This window comes from Micromesistius poutassou, assembly GCF_964030765.1.
Source record: "Micromesistius poutassou genome assembly, chromosome: 12".
Taxonomy (NCBI): Eukaryota; Metazoa; Chordata; class Actinopteri; order Gadiformes; family Gadidae; genus Micromesistius; species Micromesistius poutassou.
The window spans coordinates 11,341,818-11,363,527 of record NC_140282.1 but is presented as its reverse complement, the minus strand read 5'-3'; the positions used below and the strand labels follow the sequence as shown (position 1 = coordinate 11,363,527).

Below are 21,710 nucleotides of genomic sequence, written 5' to 3'. Positions count from 1 at the left end.
TCATTGTGTGTGTATGTGTGGAGCGAAGTGTGTTATGGTTGTTTGTGCGATGGTAGTGGCTGTCGCAAATACTGCCAACATTGGTACTTTCTTGCTTGAGTGGTCTTGGTGAGGGTGAAAAAGCTGTTTGATATGTTGTTGTGTATTTATTCTACTGCCACAACTTATTCAAGCCTCCTTTTTGTGTGAATCCCTTCAACAAAATCCATATTCATCAAAGTTGTTATGTATTGGTTTCCCACAGTGTTTGAAACTAAAGTGTTTGTGAAATGGAGTGAAGAAAGTTCATAGTGTTCAAGGCTTTGTAATTTATAAAGAAAAAAAAAATTAGCAGGTGATCCTTCAGCCCGCAGTGGATATAGAGCGTGGTAATCAGTTACATTGAATCTGCATCATTTACATTTATTTATTCATTCATTTATTTATACCATCTATCAAATAACGAGAAGGATGTTTTGGGTGCTATCGTCTAGACGATGTGAACCGGGAACGGGGCTGATTGTGGTTTAATTATGTATGGAACAGAATAAAATAATAAACCTGGTGGTCCGCCACCACGCCTCTCGCTCGGTGGAGAGCCGAGTGAAGTTGCGGAGGTGAAGAGAGACGTCGACGAAAGCCAGACAGCCGTCTCCCCCACCACCCCCAGTGTGGCTGGCCTAAATATACGCTTGAGTGCAGGTTCTGGCTTGGTTTGATTTTGATTAAACTTTCATTAGGGGCTCTCACACTCTCAAGGTCCACCCGCCGCTGGAGTAACCGCCAAATGAGCCGGCCAAAACACTCTGTCCCTCTGTGCTACGACTCGACGCAACTGAAGTGTGTGTGTGTGTGTGTGTGTGTGTGTGTGTGTGTGTGTGTGTGTGTGTGTGTGTGTGTGTGTGTGTGTGTGTGTGTGTGAGAGAGAGATGAACACAGACTTTGCGCATTTGCTTGTTTCAGAAAACACACAAACCTCCGGCAGGACTCCATGGTCTCCAGTTGTGTACGTTCATGAATGGCGCGAAACACGCGTATCCTCTGGCAATCAACTCCCATTTTTCAACCGTGTATTTGTTTTCATTTGTCTTTGTTAGGCTGCCGCCGCAGCACTGAGTCTCACCTACGCCTCGCGAAGACGGTTGTAAAAAGACTGCAACTCGAAGCCAATGTCACATTTCCATAATGGTTATGAGGCTTGCACACATACCTCCAAAACAAATCCCGTACACCGTTCGCACAGCGCACAAAATGGAAAATTGCCACTTACATGGGCAAGTGCCCAACAGAGCACTATTAAAACTATTAAACAGTGTTGGACCTGACTTGACGCCAATCGTTGTTTTTGTGATCAACTATTGTCGTTGAGACAATACCTGCTGGGGTGGCGGGTGTATAGGGGACAATGGAGATTATGTTTTGAATTACAGTGTTAAAGAAAGGATGTTGTTAAACACTTTTTTTAAATGCTCAAAAGTGTGGCCCAGCCCGTGAGATGTGTTGTGGTGGAGGTAGTGGGCTTTGAAATCCTAAAAAAGAGATTAATTGAAAGCTTAATGTTGGCTCAGAACAAGCTGGTAAGATCAGGTCAAGATTATCACTTTGTACGTCCTCAGTCACTCGCTCTTGTGTATTTGCTCGGTCAATTTAACTTTAACTTTAACTCTTTTCTTTAATCACTCACTCACTCACCCTATCTTGGCTTTGGCTCTTCCCTGTTTTTCATTTCCTGCTTTTCAAATAAGACAAGACGACCTGAGAAATGTTTACACACACACAGTTACTCACAATCTCTCTCTCTCTCTCTCTCTCTCTCTCTCTCTCTCTCTCTCTCTCTCTCTCTCTCTCTCTCTCTCTCTCTCTCTCTCTCTCTCTCCTGGCTTCAAGCTCTCCATCCTTAGGGCAAATGCCCACCACAGGTAGACCATCTCATCTGACATACAATTCATGTTTGAGACGCGGGTGTGTGTGTGTGCGTGTGCGTCTACGCGTGCATGTGTGTATGCCTCTTATCACCCTTCTCCTCCAGCTCCTGGCCGCTGTCTGAGTGTTTGTTTTGGTTCTTCCTGTGAGTCGCTTTCTGTTCAAGACGGCAGCGGCGCTGGCCTTGTTTACCGTGTGATCCCGGAGGTGGCCCCGAGGGACGGTCTGTGATTCTGCCCGGCTCACTCCACACGGGCCGCCTCCGGCTACGGGCTGATTTCAGTCGGTTTCACCTGTGCGGTCTGGGGCCCATTAGGAGTCAGCACCTCGAGCCTTGGCTCACACATGCACTCACATGCACAAACACATGCACTCACACACACCAACATTGTATATAAAGAAAGGAAAGGACAATTTAGGTCTTTGCCCCGACTTGCATCACATTCGCCGGTGGGTTTTGATTCCCACCCACCTTTTGAACAAAAAAAAACACACCCAAATATACACACTTACCCACACATACCCACAAATACATACACACACACACACACACCCCTGAGTGTGTCTGTGTTGAGTCATCACAAGTCGTTGAGACAGCTAGTGATTCTGCCATGGAGTCACAGGGGGCCTGAGGAAACAAGTTGGGAGAGAACACATCCTCACACGCACACACACACACACCTTCACCTTTTTTCTGAGATAGGCAATATTATCTTAATTTCCGCCAATATGTTCTCTACACTTTGGTCCTGATTTGACAGTAGCCATTTAGTGTGTTTCAGTTTCAATAGTTTCCACTATTCAAGTTTAATATACAAATAGAATTCAATACCATCCAAGCATTCCCGCTGTTTCCTTTTTGATTTGATTACATTTATTTATTTTGTTTTTACTTCTGAAAATGCAACGTTTGCATTTTTTCAATTTCAGATTTTTATTTACTTCCTCCCATAACAATAGTCCCATTTCAGCACTAGAGTTCACCCAATCACTGTAGACGGGACACATATACTGTCTCCTTTGTCCAACCATCCATCTGTATGACTGGATGCATCAATGTTTCTTGTTCTTAAAGTGCTTAACCTTGTCTGCTTTAGAGAGCTGGCCAAACCATCCACCTCTCCTCTTCTCTCTCCGACATCACACACACACGCACACACGCACACACACACACACACACACACACACACACACACACACACACACACACACACACACACACACACACACACACACATATGCACACACGCTCACGCACACACCCTGAACCGAAGGGGGAAAAAGCAGTAATATAATAATCAGTGTGTGTTACTTGGCCAGCGGTAGGACTCCCTCTCTACTGGCAATGCATCCACAAGATGTTCACAACTAGGTTACTCACATGCACTCGCGCACACACACACACACACACACACACACACACACACACACACACACACACACACACACACACACACACACACACACACACACACACACACACACACACACAGATGCAGAGCCCTCTGAAGCTGAACCGGGACTTTCCAGGGCAGGGGGAAATTCCATATAGAGTGAAAAAAGGGGGTGGGAGGTGGGGGGCAGATTTCCGATCTGTCCGTGTACTTAATACAACACGATATGCACGGCCCATCTAACAGCTTCCCGCCCCACATTCAATTTTACTTTATTACTTTTCAATATGCCCAACTTTCCCCTGTTCATAAGGCAAAATGATTTATTGTCATCTTTACCTTTTTTTGTAGTTTATTTCTTTTGGGAGATGACAGAAACGCAGGGCCTTATTCACACCATATGTTTGGCTCGGTGACTTCCTGAACGACAGGTCCACTTCCTGAATGGCATTATTGCATTAGGCGTAGATTTCGCTTCCTTTCCTGCTCTCTCACAACTCTTTGCAGGAATAAACATTACATTAAACGATAGTGTCTTTTGTGAGAGGCTGAGATAGACATGGCTAGATGGACATTTAATCTGAATAAACCTGGCCCCTGTAGTAGAAGTGCTATCCTGTGCCTCTATACAGTATGCGTAAAGGAGAAAGCTTAATCTTTCCCATGATGCATTTCTCCTTTGCTCTCATTTTATAATCAGCATTAGACAAAACAATGTCAAAGAAGCTGAACCCTTCAGAATTTCATCATTCTAACCTTACAATGTTTGCCTGGGTCCAGACCTTTTGAATCCGCCCACTCCACTGAGATTATTATGGTCTGGTGTGCTGACATGAAACAGCTGTTTCTCGGGTAAGATGGCGATTATCCAATGAGCGCCACGGGGGGACTAACGATTGGCCAATCAGCACCACAGGTGGTGACTAACACCGCTGACAAGCTGTTGTCAAGCGTCGTCAAACTTTGCCCAAGACCCTAGGAGTAGTAATAAGAACAATGGCGACTGCTGTCGAAAGATACGCTGTCAAAACTGTTGTAAATTGATTAAAATCTCTAGACATTGTAGGCTGCTTTCCACTTTTCAAATCCATGCAAAACCATGGATTTGGTATGTGTTGGTATGGTTACACATCCGTGTCGATTTAGAATGACGTGAGATTAGGCGGATTCGTTGGTCTCTAGTGATTGGTTAGGGGAAATCACATCCCCCCCCCCCATGGAAATTGGCTTTAGCAGAGGCAATGTCAGACATGATGGAAATGGAGTGTAATGACTTTTGCAATCCATCCATCAGTTACAAAGCGCTCACACGACTAAGGCCAACATAAGGAGGTCAACATGTCTGTTTCCTTTCATTTTTTGAGTTGGTTTTCAGTTGGTTCTGCTGGTTGCCATTTTTTTCTTTTTTTGATTCATTTACACCATGGATGTTGGAAACCAACTAAAACACTCTGTACTCCAGCCTCCCTCATTCTATTTCTTGATTTGAAAAAATGTATTAATCCAATTCTACCTTTCATAACCACATTTGTCTTTAATATTCTAGAAAAATTTGGTTTATCAAAGTTTGGCAGAACAGTATACATTTGGACTAAAATAACTTGACACATTGCACCCTCTTCTTCATTATAATGGCTGAGCAACAAAGCGTCTTTTCCAGTTTGTGTCTGCAACTGGCTATTTCCATCCCGTGTCTAAACAGTTTCTTGTGGTGTCTGCACTCATCCTGCGCGAACGCAACATGGGTATGAGCGTTTCCCCCTCTTCACCTCTTGGTTTCCTCATCGCTTGCCGGTTTATAAATCATCCCCTCTCTAACCATGGCAGAGTTTCCTGAACACCTGAGTCTGCACTCTGACCCCAGCAGTAGCTGTGCCGGCTGTCGGCCCCAGCCCTTCTGTTGGAGGTTAACCCATAAGCTGTCACTGGAAGATTAGCTATTTCTCAACAACATACTACATGCTGTCTACTTTCTTTTTAGGTTGTGTGCTTCGTTTTTCCCTCCCCCCCCCCCCCCCCCCCTACCTACAATCTCTTGATCTATTTCTGTGGTGCACAGAAATAGGGGCCCACAGTGGACCACTGTTTGTGGTTTTTGTCATGTATGAACCTGTCCACCTCAAACCGCATTTGTAGCGGTACAAAATAGGAGGAGAGCCCGACTGGGACCAGTGGTATCCCTCCCTCTCTGCAGCTGAGCAGAGAGGGAGTATGGGGTTAACAACATATCTTTCTTCAACCAGACCAGCAGCAAACTGCTTGTGGTCGGAGGAAATGTCTCCAGGCTTGAGTCATCCTGAGCCTTTGGACGCAACCCGAGTTCAATCATCTGTGTGCATGTGTGTTTGTGTTTGTGTGTGCGTTGTCAATAATCATAAGGTTCTATTCAGGTTCAGGGTTAAGCCACGGCCGGCTCAAATGAAACTGAACACATCATTATGCCTTATAGTATTGATGTATTTCTACGCAACGCTGGACTAAGGTTATGAGAAGTTGTGCCGTAATGCTGGTTAGTTAGCGGTCACTTTGGGAGTTAATATTGCCTGCTCTACTTATTCTTTTATAGCTTGAGGGGCAATGGGTTTATTTTTCTGTATGGGTGTGTAACACGCATATGTGTGCATGTGTGTTTGTATGCACGCGCACGCATGCCACACTGTGTCTGCAGTGTTATGTAATCCACTAAAAGGACGTAATGCCGTTAAGTGTTGAGAGTATTGCTCCCCAGTGCTATAGGCCCCATATACCCTTCTCGGCCCCCTCCGACATAAGGCCCCCTATACCCCTCCCGGCCCCTCCAACATAAGGCCCCTGTTGCGTGTCAGCAGTGGCAGTTGCTTGGCTGGCCAGGGTCTCGCTGGGTTCATTTTCCCCTTGATTTTTCCTTTGAGTTTTATTGTTCTTTGTTGGCTTGGAAGGCCTTCGGGGATCGAGGCACCTAGGAGTAATTACAGGGTCGGGTTACATAGGAGCCAGCCCGCAAATGTCTTGGATCCCCTCTGCTCTGCCAGCCACTCAGCTGTGTGTGTGTGTGTGTGTGTGTGTGTGTGTGTGTGTGTGTGTGTGTGTGTGTGTGTTCTCTACACTTTTGTACGTGCCTGCATGAGGGTAGGATGGAAACAGTGGCCCTCCCTCCAAATTTGCCGCCCAGCTCTAATGGCAACATTATGGTCAAACTGCCGTTTGAACATAATTGTCAATAACCGGCTAGTCGAGTTTCCAATATCAGCGGACATCTGTCATCTCAACCGTCGTTGGTGAAGTAGTGGTTTGTTCTGGGTCCCGGTCCCCTGGGGAAGCCATCTCTCATCTTCTAAAGGAGGGGGATTCCCCCCAGATGCAGCTCGCTTGAGAGCAGGATGGGAAAGTAGGAATAGAGGAAATAGACTGGGCGGGGGGAGGGGGTGAGAGAGACAGGAAGAAGGGAGATGGGAGATGGGAGAGGTAGAGGGAGTGCAGTAGGGAATGTTATAGAAAGGAAGAAAGGGTAGGAGAGAACAGGTAACCTTTTATTTTTGATTGTGTGTGTGTGTGTGCGTGTGCGCGCGTGCATGTTGGACTCTAGGCTCTGGACTGGTGCCCTGCTGTAACTCAGCCCAGCTGTGTTAACATTAATCAGAGCCCGACTTGGATACTCGACCGTTGTGGATGAATGAGAGGATGCTGTTCCACATAAGGAGGCGTAAGACACAGATATGATGCGTTACATTTCATATATATATAATATCCAGTTGGCTCTGGGAAAAACAGAACTGTCAAGAGTGAGACAGTGTAGATGTGGGTGAGGAGGAGGAGGGTGTGTGTCAGTGGGTTGGGGGCTTTCTTTTCTTTCCTTTGTCCTCGGGATTGCGTTCACCAGCTCTGTCTGTGTCTGTGTGTATGTGTATCTTGAATAGGCAATGCAAGAACACAAACACACACACAGACGCACAAGCATGCACGCACACACCATGCAAACACACACACACACACACACACACAGCAACATCACTGCTGTTACACTCAAGCACTTCCCTTCTCTTCATTGTGACTGTTATTTAATTATTCCTGATAGACCTGTGAGCTGCAAGTCCCAGTCCAGATTATTATTGCCAGGCTGCAGGCTAGTGTGTAGTGGCTGAAGGTGTGTTGGGCTCCTCGCTAACAGGCAAAATGTCTAATCCCTATCTGCTCCTTAATGACATGTATCTGAAAGCACTGTCCAAACCCTACCTGCTTTTTAATGACTTGTATCGGTATTCACTTTGAGTTAAAGTATCTCCTAAATGACTGAAAATGAACGGCTGAATAGATTAGTGGCAACACACACACCACATCCACACAGGAATCTTTTGGTAGATTCTTTACTTATCTTTGTTATTGCCGAATTATTCTCCCATTTGAATGCAATAATGGTAATGATTTGTTTTTCCTGGCTTCCTCCAAAAAGACATGATGATTAAAATTATGATTTTATGGAAAGATTTTATTAAATCCCCTTCTGAGCCCAAGATGCCAACTATGCCTTTAGCTATTAATGTTTTATTCTCAATTCATGCTGCCTCCCCCCCCTCCCTCCTCCCTCCCTCTCCTTCTCCTCTTGTCTCCCCCCCTCTGAGTTCTGTCCTATTATCCCCTATTATCCTCTTCATTCATAAAAAGAGGGATCTGGTTCTTTCAATCCACCCAGTGTTGTACAGTGTTTGGGAGAGAGATGTCCGTACAAAAGGAGACTACTTAATCCTAATCTGGGATTCAGCAGTCCAACAATGTTATAGCTGAACTTCTGGGAGACGCAAAGAACCGCGGATCCAGCTTCCCTCTCCAGTCCAGTCTGATTTGTGAGATCTTAACCCAAACTCCATTACCCATCATCCCCCTACCCCTGCGCAGGCTCACATGCGCTTCATTATCACAGGTGCAGAGGAAGGGGCCCTAGAGATGTTTAATTCCACTTCCTGGCTCATCCTTGTTTGGCCCACTGCATGAGCAGTGGAATATCTTCAGTATGTTGCTTGAGATAGATGGATGTAATAAACAGATAATAATCTATTATAAAAACCATTAGGGTCATAGATAGGGCTGGGGAACAAGACCTGGTTTTATATGGATTCAATTCATAACCATTTGAAATGAGAGATGACTACTGTGGGACAGAGAGGGGAGATTGAAATATTAGGTTAAAAAAAATAATTGTCTACTACATTGCTTAAAATAGCCTATACAACACTGTGAATGACTCCTTCAGAAATAATGAGCATTTAACCACACACGAAAAAAAATCTAACCGTCAAAGATTGACACAGTTAAACAATAAAATACCTGTTAAATACGTATGGTTTGTCGTATCGCCTTTCCACCAAATAATTGAAAAGTATCGATCTCAAATGCTATCAATTGCAATAAACATTTACGATCCCCATCCCTCTACACAGAGTACAAATATATGGAACGGTCCAATAGCGTATTTAATTGCATTGTAAATAAGTTGAGCCCTGAAAAAGCAGCTTTCTTGCTGCTTTTCAGCCCATCGAGTGAAACCTCGCGGCAGACCCTAATGTTTTCATTGTTTTGGTATTACCCTTTAATGTGCGGATCCAATTCCTCCCTGCATTAACTTTTCATATCAAACGAAAGTATTATCCCATGTATAATGACAATAACGCAAGGTAAAATGTCAATTTGTAGCGCCAAAATAAAAAGCAACCAAAGCACACTCCAGCGACCGTCTTTTGAGTGGAATCATCTGCAATGAAATCCCGGTCCAGATTAAATGTCGGAATTATTCTGCTAGCGGCGGCCAAGTGTACGAGGAGTACAGCAAGAGAGAAAAGAGATCATGGACCCGGAGAGGAAGTGCTGTTGTAAAAGCACATCTCTGCTCTGAGAAGGCACGGTGCCATGAACACACTTAGATGTCTTGGGTTATAAAATAGTTGGAGATCCAGCCCACAACGTAGCACTCTGGCTTTAAATGTTCCACATCTTCTTCTTCACTCTAACCACGTAAGGGTCGGAAATGTTAGGTTTTTATGAACCACCGCCATTGCAGCCCACTCTTTTGCTATTATCCATCTCGGAGAGAACGACCTCGCTGCCGCTGCTTGCAGCGATATTGTCTTTAATACTGTAGAATCCACCTTTTAGTGATACTCTTTTATGACAGGAACAGCTTCAATTGCTTGTATGGACAACGATGTGGATTTCTGTAGCGATCATAGCATGGGAATTGTATGATCTACACTGCTACAATGGAACTGTCCAGTCGAACCCATGACAGAAGAGGGTGTATAGTGTTGTGTGGATGATTAGATGACAATTCGACATTTTAATCTGCCATGTTCATACACTAACAACAAATGAACAAATGTATCAACTCTTTCATTTATTGTTTTCATGACAGGCGTTTTTGTTATAATCTCTTGACCTCTTCCGAAGAGTGACCTCTTCCGTTTACCTTTTGATGGTCGTCCATCGAAGAAAAACCTCTGCAATCTCGTACACTCGCTGTAAATGTTCCCCTGTGTGTTCCCTGCAAACACATTGATTATGCATTATATGTAACAGAGCGACCCCTCTTCATTCCTGATCCACTGCATTATTTCATTTAAATAACCTAGCCAGGTTTAGTTTTGAATGCAAAACAAAATACGTATAATTGCTCTCCATGACCTTGCGTGTCTCTCTCTCTCTCTCTCTCTCTCTCTCAGGTATTGGGGGTCTGGAAGACTTTGTGTTGAAGTCAGCCACCATCTCCACCTCACCTGCCTGCCCCCCCTTCATACCACTCAACTTTGAGGCCACACCCATTGTACGAGTGGCCATTGAACCCAAACACCCAAGTAAGTGCCCTGGAGTACCCTCCTGGAGTACCCTTGGAGTGCCCTTAAGTGGTTTATGTGCTATTTAGCAGATAACAGTCTCTACCCAGTGAATGTGTATTGAAAGATTTAAGCTTTAAAGGAGCACAAACGCTCCTCTAACTAGGGTCACACAGGGTCGTCTGGGGCAACCTGCTTTTTCCTCTCTCTCTCTCTCTCTCTCTCTCTCTCTCTCTCTCTCTCTCTCTCTCTCTCTCTCTCTCTCTCTCATTTATATATATATATATATATATATATATATATATATATATATATGGCCAGTGTGATAGCCACATGTGCATTACCACAAGCCCCTGGCACTGGTATGGTGTTGGCACATTGAGCTGAGGGCAGCATGCAACTCGCCATAGCCCTTGAGCACATTAGCATGCAAGACTGCAGACATTGATAATCAATTTACAGCCATTTTTTTGTCTTGCTTAGCAATTTTCTTTCCACTGACCTGAATAGATGTATTTTGTTTTACTGAAATCCTTTTCCTCCTTGCTGTGTTTTTATGCGCTTGGCACGACTGCTGATGTCTTTGTTGTTCCTATTGACCTTTTAACTGCAGTTAACTGCAGGGGTCCAACTGTTTGACTCGTGGTTTCCCTCCGTCAAACAACAATAATAGCTGTCAGGCAATGCGGAAATAAAGTTCCAGTCTGGCCCCTTTAGACAAACATTTTCCAGGTGCTCGTCCAGAGTGTCAGACTTGACAACTGTCGACTAGATATTTATTGAGCGTGAGGCCATGGTAAGGGTCAAAAAACCCATACAAGATGCAGATCAAACTTCTTCAAAATACATTAGAACAGAGTTTATCCAGAGAGAAGTATTGAACCCTAGTTCATTATATTGTTTGTCCTTATAATGTCATTACCTCAGGTGGAGCATAAAGGTGTGTTCACGTTGGCTCAGAAGTTTGTATATTTTTGTACACTTCTACTTCGATTGTTTATTCTGTACCATTATTTTTGCCTTATTAACCCTTGAATTCCCCTTCAGGGATTAATCATGTGTTATCATATCTCTTGTCTTAAGTTATACTGGGAGGGAGTGAGACAGTTGATGAGGACTGCTGCTAAACTCCATACACAAAGCAGCAGTGTAGTTTCTATTTACTATGAAAGCGAACCAATGTCATTTACCCGCCAGGCGAGATGCCCAAGCTGGTGCAGGGCATGCGGCTGCTGAACCAGGCCGACCCTTGCGCCGAGGTGCTGATCCAGGAGACCGGAGAGCATGTCCTGGTCACGGCAGGCGAGGTCCACCTGCAGCGATGCCTGGATGACCTCCGACAGAGGTCAGTTCTGCTGTGTTTGGGTTGTATGTTATAGTTTTATTTAGCTTTATTCCGATTCAGGTAATTAAGGGACCTGCAGGAATGGGGCTAGGAGAAATCTTGCCTACGGGTTAGCCTGGTACACCAGACAAATTGCAAATCAGTCGGGAACCTCTCCGTTCATTTTCGATTTGAAAAGGGCGTCACCAACCAAAATGCCTCTGGACGCGGTTGGACAGGCCTACAACCAATCATAGCAACGAAACGGGTGACGCAGCACTGGGTGACAAAAAAAAAAAAAAACAGTGCAGTCGTCTGTTCTTCTTTTAGTGAAAATATATACCATCCAGGTTGTTTAATACTGTCTTTGTATGTTGTTGAAAATGCCTCTACAGTGCTTCCTTGCACTGTCATCGTATTTATCCCACCTCATGTCAGTTAAACGGTTGTGATTGGTCCATCTATTTCATACCGGTCAGACATTTTTGTTGCAACCTTATCTGCAGAGCAAATTAAACTACTCTCTTGGAAACACAGCAACCCCACCACTATTACACTAATAGTTATTACACTAATATATTAACACTATCCTGTCGCCCAAGCATACAGGCCATATATGTATGTCGTATGCAATATCCATTTCCTCTGCCCTTTTCCATCAATGTCTATGTTGACTTGTATCGTGTGAGACGCCAACACCACTAGACTATCTATTGCATTCATTTTTGAGAAACAGCTTTGGATCTTATTAATATGCCAAGAGAGAGAGGGGAAAATGGGTTTTCATTTGCCTGCCTTTTCCAATCTCCAGACTATTATTATCTAGCGGTGATTACTTATCGACTGGTACCTCTCACTGTCTGCCTGCCACAGGTGTCATCTGCAGACAGGCTGGCAAACATGTGGGCAGGGAGTGCGTAGAAAATAAAGTAGAAAGCAAGTAGAAAATCATTTGAAATCAGAGGCGCACGTAGACAAACAGAGAGGCGCGCCACTCAAGGCAGAGATAAATGGTTGTGTAAATGGGCTCTTCTAGATTTTTCTTGTCATTCTCTCTTTTTTTGCCTCCATATTCATCCTTCAGCTCAGCACTCAGTCAGGCAACCCCGGTTAATGACACACTCTCTCATTGAAGAGCATCTTTGTATGCGGGGGTGGCGGGCATAACAAGGTCCACTCAGAAAATAAAACACTGGAGACTGTCATGGGCTGTGGGAGACATGAAAACGCCCGGGTGACATGAAACACACGCACGCACGCACACACGTGTCTAACACATGCAGTAGGACGTGAGAAGGTGTGTGGGTTGAGATCCCTCATGTATGAATCCTCCCTCCCTTGAGGCCTTGCGCCAGTGCCATCTCCATATGTTTGAGTTGTTAAAACGTATTGATGTGTGTGTGTGTGTGTGTGTGTGTGTGTGTGTGTGTGTGTGTGTGTGTGTGTGTGTGTGTGTGTTGGAGCGTGTCTGTCCCTTTAACCCCATCCACCCAACCCAAAGGCTTTTGCTGTTCACGGAGCCAGTGTGTAACCCACATGACAGATTGATCTCGATACGTTTTACGCTAAGAGGGATTCAGCGACGGCGTTCAATTTGACAGCGAGCGCAGCGGCGAAAATCCTTTCATGGCAAGCGCTCCAGCCACTTAAATCCTAGGCTCGAGTGAAATTATCTTCTCACCAAAATCGAATACCCCCCCACCTCCCAATGCAAACACTTACTTTCACCATGTGCTGGCCAGCGTGTTGTCGGTTGCAGTTATTATACATCAACCCACTGGCGTTATTGAAACCTTTTTCATAAAAAGTGTTTCTTTAGAGGCCTGTGCTTTAGCGCTCATTCATATCGCCTCAGCAGGGGCCGTAATCAATCAGTTCTCATGAAAGTCAGAGTAGTTTGGCTACAGCGTTTGACATGCTGATATAGCATGTGTGGGTGGGTATGTGTGTGTCTGTGTGTGCAGGTGTTTCTGTGTCTGTCCTTCCGACTATACCTGTCTGTCTGTCTGTCTATCTATATGTCTGTACTATTATGTTATACACAGACAAACGTAGTGAGTGTATTGTATAGACAATGAATGTGAATTCACCCTGAAGCTAATGTAAGAGGTTTCACAGATTTTATAACCGCTGCCTGTCGCAGTGAACAATTCGAAGTAGATTTAATTCAAGAAGCAATGTGAAAGCTTTGATTTGAGTTGTTAATAATCGGTGGCGGGGGGGGGGGGTGAGCAACAAAAAAGTAATTGCTTTTGGAACGAGGTACAGCGGTACATGCCGGGTGCCTGAGTACGTGCGCAGGTCAGGAATGATGGACTGTTTCTGGTGAGTCGAGTGGTTATCCACTAGCGGGCAAATTAAGACCTCCTAGGCAGATCCAGCAGAGTGTGATATGAAGTGTGAAGTGTATTTTTAGCCGGGGTTTTTAAAGCCTGGTTAGACGAATATTACCCAGTGCCGAAAAGAATCGTTGTTGAACAAGGAGAGATTAATCAGAAGCGTGAATACCAGACACGGCTAATGTGCCTCATTGTGGTGGCCGTAGCCTGAAGGGACGTCACCAGGCACCACGCTTCAGCCAATCAGAGACGGCGGTTCAGACTTGCTTAGGTTTTGATGTTACGCATGATAATCAAATGTCACCGCAGACCCTCACCTCCAACACCCGGTCCGTTAGTTAATGACGCTCAAGATGGGAAATGGAACCCAACCAAGGTTATTAAACTAATTTCTAGTTGGAACAAACTAGAGAGTAACCAAATCGACGATAGAGGGCTGTGAAAACAGTGGATAAGGTAATATTAGTGAAAACTATAATTTCAGATGGTTGATTTGAAATGGGAGAACAGTCTCATCACTGCATTCATTCATAAATACACTTGCCTATTCCAAGTACGACAAATGTGTGGGTATGTAATGAGATGATGACATCTTGTGGAGCAGTAATCGCTTAATATGATGACCGACACAGACTAGCATGCATAAATGCAAAATCAACCCACAAACCGGTACAGTGTTTGATCAGATTTATACACCACAAGCTATACAATGCTCTGCGGATTGACATTAAAACCACTGTCTAAAACAATAGTGGATTGGATTAAAACATTAATGTGGTTATTTTTAACCATGGCCAGGTCTGTGGGTGATTCCACTGCCTGTATCAACACGTCAACATGGCAAATTGTTTCAAGAGTTAGTACTCCAAGGACCGCAGCTGGCAGTAGAATTGAAGCAGAAAAGGAGGCCATTTCTAATGCTGATGCTGCTATGTATAGAGCTAGGCCAGACAGCTTGGGAGAGAGAGCTAGATGGCTTGAGGGAGAGAGAGAGAGTGAGTGAGCGAGTGACTGAGAGAGGAGGAGCGAAGGGCAAAAAGTGCAACGGGACAAGGCAGGAGCTGTCTGGCCAGCTGACGGGCTGATTGGCCAGTGATGTTGATTGCGCTGATACCCAGCTGACCCCATTGTGACATCACTCTGCGGGCTCGTTTGGCGGCGGCGGCGCTGGCAGCAGCCACGCGAGTGGCACTCCCTGAACGCGGGTCAGCCCCGCGGAGCTTCTCACGCAGCACGAGGCGGTGACATCACAGCGCCGACCACTTTACCCGGGCATCCTCTCTCGCCCTCTCTTTCCCTCTTTCTCCGTCCATCTCCGTAACACAACCCCATAGCAGCCGCAGCATCCTCCAAGGCAGCGGTTGTGACGTGCTGTGGTTATTTATTTGAATTTTTGAAAGCTATCATTTCCTTGACAATATTTATTTTGTCAGCAGAACGTTGAAACAGTATAATATATATATAATTAAACATAACCATATTATTACATTACAATTTAAGTTGACAGTTGAACGATAGATAGTGCTACCCTCCGCCCCTTCTCTCGTTCTCTCTCTCTCTCGTTCTCTCTCTCTCTCTCTCTCTCTCTCATTCCCTTCCTTTTTCTGCCTCTCGCCCTCTATCCCCCATCTCTCTTGCCCCACCCGTGCAGGCTTACTCTGTCCTCAGAAGTGGGTCAACTGCCAAGTCATGTCGCGTCGGGCATTCAAAGCACCGCTGTGTGTGTGTGAGTGGTTGGGAGAGTGTGTGTGTGTGTGTGTGTGTGTGTGTGTGTGTGTGTGTGTGTGTGTGTGTGTGTGTGTGTGTGTGTGTGTGTGTGTGTGTGTGTGTGTGTGTGTGTGTGTGTGCGCACACGTGCTCTTTCACCAGTGTGTAACAGCTGCCGTTTAGACGAGGGGGCCGCGATGAACACACCAGCAGGCCAAGCGAGGGCAGGGGAAGGTTCTTGGAATAAAGAGGCTCTATTTCACAAAGTGCACCGGCCCCAGGACGGCGCGCGAGTCCGGGAGAAGGAGTGAACCCTTGCCCTGGGGACCAAATGTTACTGCATTCCATGATGGGATTTTCTTTCAATGCCATTCTTATCATCTCTGAATCGTGTAAAACTCATTTCAACTCGGTATACAGGTCACAGTCTTTTTGGCTGCGTGTGCTACCCTGGTCTGCGCTATAAGCACAGGCCTATATTCTCAAGTTCATCATGGCCAGGGGCTTCTTTTTACCTGACGGCGAGTTCTAGCGGTTTCCTAGAAACTTGCAGTGACCTGTTTCCTGACACCATAACAACTCGCCAGACGGGGGGGGGGAGGGAGGGGAGGAGTGCGAAACACAATGCACGATGACGAGGTGACCGAGGAGAAGCAGGATTAGCCCTACTCTATGTTGTGCATCCTGATGCTTAGGGCTCTTAAATGGATTACGCGTCCAAACATCCCATGTTTGTGCTCCTGCTCGGGCCTGTGCTTGTGTCTGTATATTTTGCCTTCGGTTGACAGGAGCTTGCTTGACAGAATCAAGATGTTTGTCCCAGTTCCGTCCCCCACCCCCGGCTGCTACAGGCCGCGACACGTGCACACTCACGCACACACACACACACACACACACACACACACATACATACATACATACACACACACACACGTGCACACACGTGCACACACACATGTTTTAATGACACCCTCGTGACCCCCGGGTCAACGGAGGAGCATTTGCTCCGGACTCTTAATGCCGCAGTTCAGACCAGCAGCTCGACAAAGCGCTGCCCTGCTAATTACTCTGTAATTGGCACACGCGCCAACCCCTCCCTCTTCTCACCATGCTCCTCCCCATTCCACACTCAGCCTCCCCCCTCTAGTCTCCCCCCTCTAGTCTGTGGTTGGTTGCACTCCAGTATCTGTGACACTGCCCTTTTCAAACCAAACTAAATAATGAATGTTGCAATGCTGATCCGGGCTTGATGCACTGTTGTTGCTCTGCATATTCCATAGTGTTTCCGGAATGATGCTGCTGTCAATTTGTTGACGTGTTTTATTATATGTTAAAAACAATAAAACAAACGTGTTGATATGCGTACCTCCCCTGGGACTGCAGATGGAAATTAGCAATATACCACGGTGCTGTAAAATGCATCTCCTCTCTTTGACGCTATTGGTTATTATATTTACACGTTGTCTGAGAAAAATAAAGAAATAAACCAAAACAAGCTTGTGGTTTTGAATGCGGGCAATTAAATCTGGTGGTTTTGTCTAGGTCAGCACTTTGTTTTTTTTACAACATTTTCATTTGAAATGGTCGGCTGTTGTTGTGCTATTGTAGCGGGCTAATGTTGCGTCCCGGGCTCTGGGCGAGACTGCGTGCCACTGGAAGCCACTCTTGTATACAGACGCACTTAGTAGCCTACGTGTGAAAAGGGGGTTGCTGAAGTAGCTCCAGCCCGTGGCTGCGTGCTCTGGGGCCCGAGCATGTGTTGTCCCCAGACGACCTTCTCTGTGCCACTTGGATGAGAGCCACTGCAGAAGGCTTTCCGCTGTGTCGCTCCTCCTAACAACCGTACAAGATAGATCCCTCAACTGTCAACCCCCGTTCTAAAGCTGGTTTTATTTGTGTACCAGCAATCTACCTGGGGGTGTATGTTTAACTTTGGGATAGTCGTTAGCAAAGTGAAAAAGGGGCCGACACAGACAAGCAGAGCACCTTTGTTTCAACGGGCTGCACAGCCTGCCCTGATGCAGGCTATTGACTTAGAGACGGCAGTTGTGTTGTGGCGCCTGTGGCAGTCACCCACTGGAGAATTAGTTTCCCTTGTTATTCACAGCTTTCCCTTGTGTTTTTTTGAAAGGGGAAACAAAATTGATTCCCCAAGTTCATAATATATGACAGGTATTTTAACTTTAGCATTAGTAGTTAACTGGCTGAGCGTGATACTAATCTAAATCCTCTATTATGACAATTTTTAAATCAACTTATTTTTGTCACTAGACCAGAAAAAATGTATTAGTATTATATTTCCAACTGCCAAAGCTGTCAACTTCTTAATTATTTATCTTGCTTGCAAGATTGCTATGCTCTCTAGGCCTCAACTTGAGTTATTTTTTGATTGCAGTTAATTCTGGCATACTTCCTTTTGGCTACATTTTATATCTTACTTTTGTTGTTTTACCCATTAGTGTGAACAAAAAAGCTTGAGATCATTGATTCATATTCTAATTTAGTTGGATGGAATTTGGCACTGTATAACAAGGTAAACAGAGTTGCATCGACTCTGGAAACAAACAGTCTTGATGTAGCAGCTTCTACGAGTTCTCATCTTTTGGTATTCAACCTTATTTTCACTTGTCTGCTTATTTGTTTTTGTAGGTTTGCCAAAATTGAAATCACAGCTTCCAAGCCCATAATCCCGTTCAGGGAGACTGTGGTGCGGCCCCCAAAGTTAGACATGGTCAATGAAGAGCTGGGCAGACAGCACAAGACGGCTATCATCCACCAGGTGAGATTGTGTGCTTGTGTCTGTGTCTGTGTCTGTGTTTCTGTGTCTGTGTTTCTGTGCCTGTGTCTGTGTCGATTTGAGAGAGCAATCCTGACACAATCTGATTTGATGACTCCTAATGTCTAGTGTCCTAAAAAATGGAAATTAAATGGATCCAATATTTATGTAACCAAAATAAAATGAACAACATCAAAGAAGTGTGATGTGTTGATGTTTTACCACACACACACATGTATCACACTGGCAAGCAATCAACAGGGGCATAAAAATAAAGTTGCCAATGCTTGAGAACTGTGTGTTTATATGTCTCCAGATAGATCCAAAACAAGTCTTCAAGTCTTCCCCCCCCCTTTTGTTTTCTTCTCTTCAAGGTGAAGGAAGAGGCGCCTCAGAGCCGTTTCTCCGACACGCTCCACGTTGACCCGGGGGGTCTGGTGACCATCACCACACCCAACAGACTGGCCACCGTCGGGGTCTGTGCAATCTCCCTGCCCGCGGGTAAGGAGCTCTGTCCGTACACGCCGTTAAGGAGCAAACAGGGAATGAGGCGTCTTGCTTCAGGATGCCGACAGGTCGATTGTGTAACATGGGGATCGAACCCAGTACCTTTTGAGCTGGGAGTCATCCACAACAATTTTTGGTTTGACATACCTGAACAAAAGTGGACTTAATTCTTGATATTTTTTTGTTATTGTTATAATTTGTAATGCTCCCAATAAATGGGTAAACGTTTGATTTTGATGTAGGACCTCTTACTCCAGTAGCCTAGAGGCGTAATGGAAAGACAGGGAAGGTTTTTTTTTCTGTCCATACTAATAAGTGCTAAACTGTTTGTTTTTCCCGTGTCAGAGGTGACCCGCTTGCTGGAGGCTAGCGCCGAGCTGGTGCGGACCCTGGAGCAGGTCAACATGTCCCTGAGGGAGGGCAGGAGTCTCCCGGTCAGCCCGCGGACCCTGGAGGACATAGCCCACCTCAAGGCCCGGCTGGCGGCCCTGCTGCAGGGACACAAGTGGAAGAACGCAGTGGAGCACATCTGGGCCTTTGGGCCTCGCAGGTCCTTCATAGCTTAATACTATCTCCTACTGAGAAAACACGTTAACGTCGGACCATTCACCTCATCGGCCCAATTTGAATGGACCATCAATGTTCTAGATTAACGGCACCTTTTTTAAGAGTTTACGATGCTGACCGTGATTTTTACTGTCTTATATTAGAAAAAATATCAAAGCATGACATTTCCCCTTTTAATAGCGCAATATATCATATCATTTATAGCTCCCTTTAATCAATCTCACCTCTGACAGCGATGGTGACCTTTCTGGCTAGTAGTTAATAATGCATAACGTTCTGATGGTGTTTCAGGTACGGCCCTAACATCCTGCTCAACAGCGTGGAGGGCTACCAGCGGCCGTCCGTGTGGCAGTGCCTGGACCTGGCCGAGAAAGGGGCAGAGCCTTGCGCCCCGCCCCCCGCGGCCCTCCGGGACCTGGACAACAGCATCGTCAGCGGCTTCCAGCTGGCCACCCTCTCGGGGCCCATGTGCGAGGAGCCCCTGATGGGGGTGTGCTTCTCCGTGGAGAGGTGGGACCTCCAGCAGACCCAGACCCGGCCGGTGCCCCCGTCCCAGGCAGCCGCTCCCGACTCTGAAGGGGCGGAGGCGGGGAAGGCGATCCCGGAGGGCGGCGGCGCCGGCCCGGATGCGGCGGCCCCAGAAGAGGAGGAGGAGGAGGAGGCGGGCCCGGGTCAGGACACCCGGCGCAGGGCAGGGGCCGGGTCGGCCGGCTGCTACGGTCCGGTGTCGGGCCAGCTCATCGCCGTTATGAAGGAGGCGTGTCGCCACGCCTTCCAGGCCAGGCCCCAGAGGCTCATGGCAGCCATGTACACCTGTGAGATCATGGCCACCGCCGAGGTGCTGGGTGAGCGACTGCGAGCACCGCACACGGCACTAAGGAAAGGTCACATTCAGTCTTTTCCTAGATATTTTATCCAAAGAGACTTATAAGTGGCTTTGGATAAATGGTGTAATTTTGGTTACAGGCTGAAATCAATTGAAACATACCATCAAAAGTGGAGTTGCCACATACACACAATTCAATTGCTGCACAATAACCTATTTAATTCTCTATCTATCATCTATGTGTATTTAGAACTAACACTATTAAACCAGAGACATACATTTATTCTACCACAGCTGATTTAACTCTAGAGTTGCATATTTGTCTTTGGATTGTCTGTTACTTTCCCAACTGCTTTCTTGATTTAAATGTTCTGGCGCTGGTACCCACTCTGTGCTTGTCCCAGCCAGTAATTGTGCACTGTGGTAATCATGCAATATCTTGGCTGCAGGACAGACGCCACTCTGCAAAACCAGGACATGCAAAAGTAGTTGGGAAAGCGACGAAGCTAGCACTAGAATACTTTACCAAGGTGTTCCTCTGCGGGGTGTGTCAGAGGAACTTATGATCTAAGAGATTTACCATGTGGTCTCCTAAGATGGGAATTGAGTTGGAAATAGCATGGAGCCAGTTAAAATCCTAGTGCCGTGTCAGTACATAAATCGCTCGGCCAGTGTCCTACATTCGCGCCGCTGAATATGACCTTTATGCTGCTGAATTGTAGTAATTTTACGTTGGTCACTGTTAATATTTGCAACTTTGTTATTAGGTAGAGGATAAATTAAAACGTGTATTTCAAAAAGGGCAGCAACATTCTCTTAAACGCCTCTGATAGGCCCCAATCTTTCCTAATTATCCAAATATGCCTTAATTCGTCCTGAATTATGATTCCTAGTCAATCGTAAATTAGAGTTGCTGTTTGTTATTATTATTATATTATAATATAATATATAATATTATTATTGTTGTGCCTGTACGAATACTCTGGTGCATGCCCAAGAATTGGAGGGATGCCACCAAAAATAGCTGTAGGAAGAAGTACTTCAGCAGCAGTGAAATTGACGAACTGTTGAATACACTTCAACAAAAGTAAACAAGATTTTCCAGAGCGTCAGTACTGGCGTTGCAGGAAAATCTAAATCCCAGCAAAGCATTGCTGAATTTCCAGCATCACCAGAAGGGACACTCAGTAATGAAATTAAGAGAAAACGGTTTGACATTCAAATGGAAGCAAAAAAACAAATCGCCCAAGCCAAGCACTACATGAGGGCAACCGGAGGAGGACAGGAGGAGGTGGCGGTCTCTCAAGCAGACCTAAGAATTCAAGTAGTAATTGGAGCGTCGGCACTGACAGCCATCAATTCAGACGCTCCACTTGACTTTGATGCCGCTCCAGGTATATCAGGTCTGACGCCCCGACACAGACATTATTTTAGTATAAAGGCCAAACAAGTGCCTCTTCGTCACAAAGTGCAGGGCCTGAACGCCACATTTTCTCTCAGACCCACGTTGTCTCAATCCTGCAAAAATCAAGGACCGATTCTCTCAACGTTACAAGCTTTTTCCACAA

General features: G+C 45.7%; 1 protein-coding gene across 3 annotated transcripts in view; it reads left to right on the top strand.

Annotated features, from left to right (window-relative positions):
- efl1 (elongation factor like GTPase 1) overlaps positions 1-21,710 on the top strand; it is a 66,265-nt gene that overhangs the window by 32,916 nt on the left and 11,639 nt on the right. For all 3 annotated transcript variants that reach the window (XM_084475756.1, XM_084475757.1, XM_084475758.1), the window contains 6 exons: positions 9,986-10,117; positions 11,294-11,441; positions 18,116-18,245; positions 18,617-18,743; positions 19,095-19,299; positions 19,608-20,161. In XM_084475756.1, the coding sequence (XP_084331882.1) occupies positions 9,986-10,117; positions 11,294-11,441; positions 18,116-18,245; positions 18,617-18,743; positions 19,095-19,299; positions 19,608-20,161 (1,296 nt within the window). The remainder of the gene's footprint in view (positions 1-9,985; positions 10,118-11,293; positions 11,442-18,115; positions 18,246-18,616; positions 18,744-19,094; positions 19,300-19,607; positions 20,162-21,710) is intronic.